This window comes from Penaeus monodon, chromosome 20, assembly GCF_015228065.2.
Source record: "Penaeus monodon isolate SGIC_2016 chromosome 20, NSTDA_Pmon_1, whole genome shotgun sequence".
Taxonomy (NCBI): Eukaryota; Metazoa; Arthropoda; class Malacostraca; order Decapoda; family Penaeidae; genus Penaeus; species Penaeus monodon.
Genome location: NC_051405.1, coordinates 12,371,161 through 12,372,950, shown reverse-complemented (window position 1 = coordinate 12,372,950; position 1,790 = coordinate 12,371,161). Strand labels below are relative to the sequence as shown.

Below are 1,790 nucleotides of genomic sequence, written 5' to 3'. Positions count from 1 at the left end.
AATTTGAATGCAAAAGCTTGATGTTTATTTTAATATAAAACAAAAACTGTTTAGGAATTAAAAAAAAAATCCTGGAAATAATCTGCATTAGACCCCTTATATCTGCAAACCATCACTGTCATGGGGTGTCACCAATTCTCACTAGGAAGAAAAGCATCCTATCAATCATCCCCAATCTGTACCCAAAAATCATTCTGCGCATTAAATTTAAAAAGAGGATAAAGTTTAGTTATTTAAAAAATCTATTCACCCCCTTTTTATATAGAACTGAAAAATCTCAAAAAATGCTGCTAGTTCCTTAAAAAAAAAGCAAATTTTACCCGTAACTTGGCTTGCCCCTAATATACGGTAAACTTTGCTCATACACAAATCCAAAAAGGGGAAAAAAGATGTGTCAAGTCACGGTGCTGTGGACTATTGTCTTGTTTTCCCACACTGCTCACACTACTGGGACTTGGTTGCTTGGTGTTACTTGTGCTGCCGTTGCTAGGACTAATCTGTTTGCTATTGTTAGGACTGGTCTGCTTGGCAGTACTACTACTTCCTGAGCTGGAATTATGATTCTGACTGTTGTTGCTACCAGTATTAACTAGATGTTGAGAACTGCTGCTACTCTGTAGAGTATCACTCCGATCACTGTCTGTGGTAGCAACAGTGGCACTGGTGGTGTTGGTGGTGGAAACTGCTGCTCCTCGATGTTTACTACAATGGTGATGGCGGCGGTGATTGCAGCGACGTCCATCTCGCTCAGTCTTTGAGGAAGGTTTACTTGAGCTCTCAGCTGCAGAACACTTTGAAGTCTCCTTGTCCAAGGTGGTTTGTCGTGAATCTGTCCTTCGTGAATTGCTATCAACAGAGCCCCTACTCCCAGTTGTTCCTGATACAAGTCCAGAATCCACCTGAGAGTGTGGGGAGCTGTCAGCAGATCCACGACCATAATTGGATCTGGTGTCCTTGTCCGTCAAAGTGGATGCTCCCTGTCTTTAACAGGGGATCAAAAATTGAAGGGGGAGAAATCATGCTTAGGCTAGGGGACTTGCAAATTGATGTGGCGAGTCTGGGGGGCCTGTACTTGAAAAGTAGATCCATTTTAAAACGGGATTTTCCCGACTCAAGGGACCTTTGTTTTCTGTGCATCATGGGTGTTGCAAGGCTTTCCAAGCCTGAACTATCAGATCTTTGGCGGTAGTTAAGGTAACCATGAGATCCTAAAGAATCAGGACTACCAGGCACAGCATCCAGGCCCTTTTGGCGACGACGTGGCTGTGGCGTTGATTCAACAGATCGCATAGCCCCAATCAAGTATCTTTCATGCATACCATCTTCATCGTGGTATCGGGGCCTTGACATGAAACTGTAGCTACGAGACAATGCCATTTCTCTTGGCCGGTCCATACTGTGTTCAGGTTTTGGATAGTTGGAAACATCAAAACTGCGTTGTTTGGAAAAATGAAGATGTGAAAAATCATGATGGGGAACACCCTTATACCTGGCAGCTGTCTGTTCTCGGGAATCAGTGTGAGCTCGGCGGTGTGAAGAGGGTGTAGCGGGGCCTGCCTGCTGTGGGTGTGTCGGGGAGGAATGGGAAGACACAGAGTCTGGAGAGCGAGGAGACACTGGATCCCCTTCTTTTTGGCTCTCTCCTACACGCCCAGCAGCTGAGCCACCTCTCCTTGAGTCCCGAAGGCCAGAGCTACCACGCGGAGACTCCAGCAATCTATAACCAGATCCTTCTAAGGAGGTGCGGCTTTGGGACATGGAACTGTCACTAGACCTGCCAGATTCCTGAA

General features: G+C 45.6%; 1 protein-coding gene across 1 annotated transcript in view; it reads right to left on the bottom strand.

Annotated features, from left to right (window-relative positions):
* Positions 1-1,079: 1,079 nt before the first annotated feature.
* Positions 1,080-1,790, bottom strand: part of LOC119585913 (flocculation protein FLO11-like) — a gene marked incomplete at both ends in the record, with an annotated part of 57,761 nt that continues 57,050 nt past the window's right edge. The window contains 1 exon segment of the mRNA XM_037934634.1: positions 1,080-1,785. Within this exon segment, the coding sequence (XP_037790562.1) occupies positions 1,080-1,785 (706 nt within the window).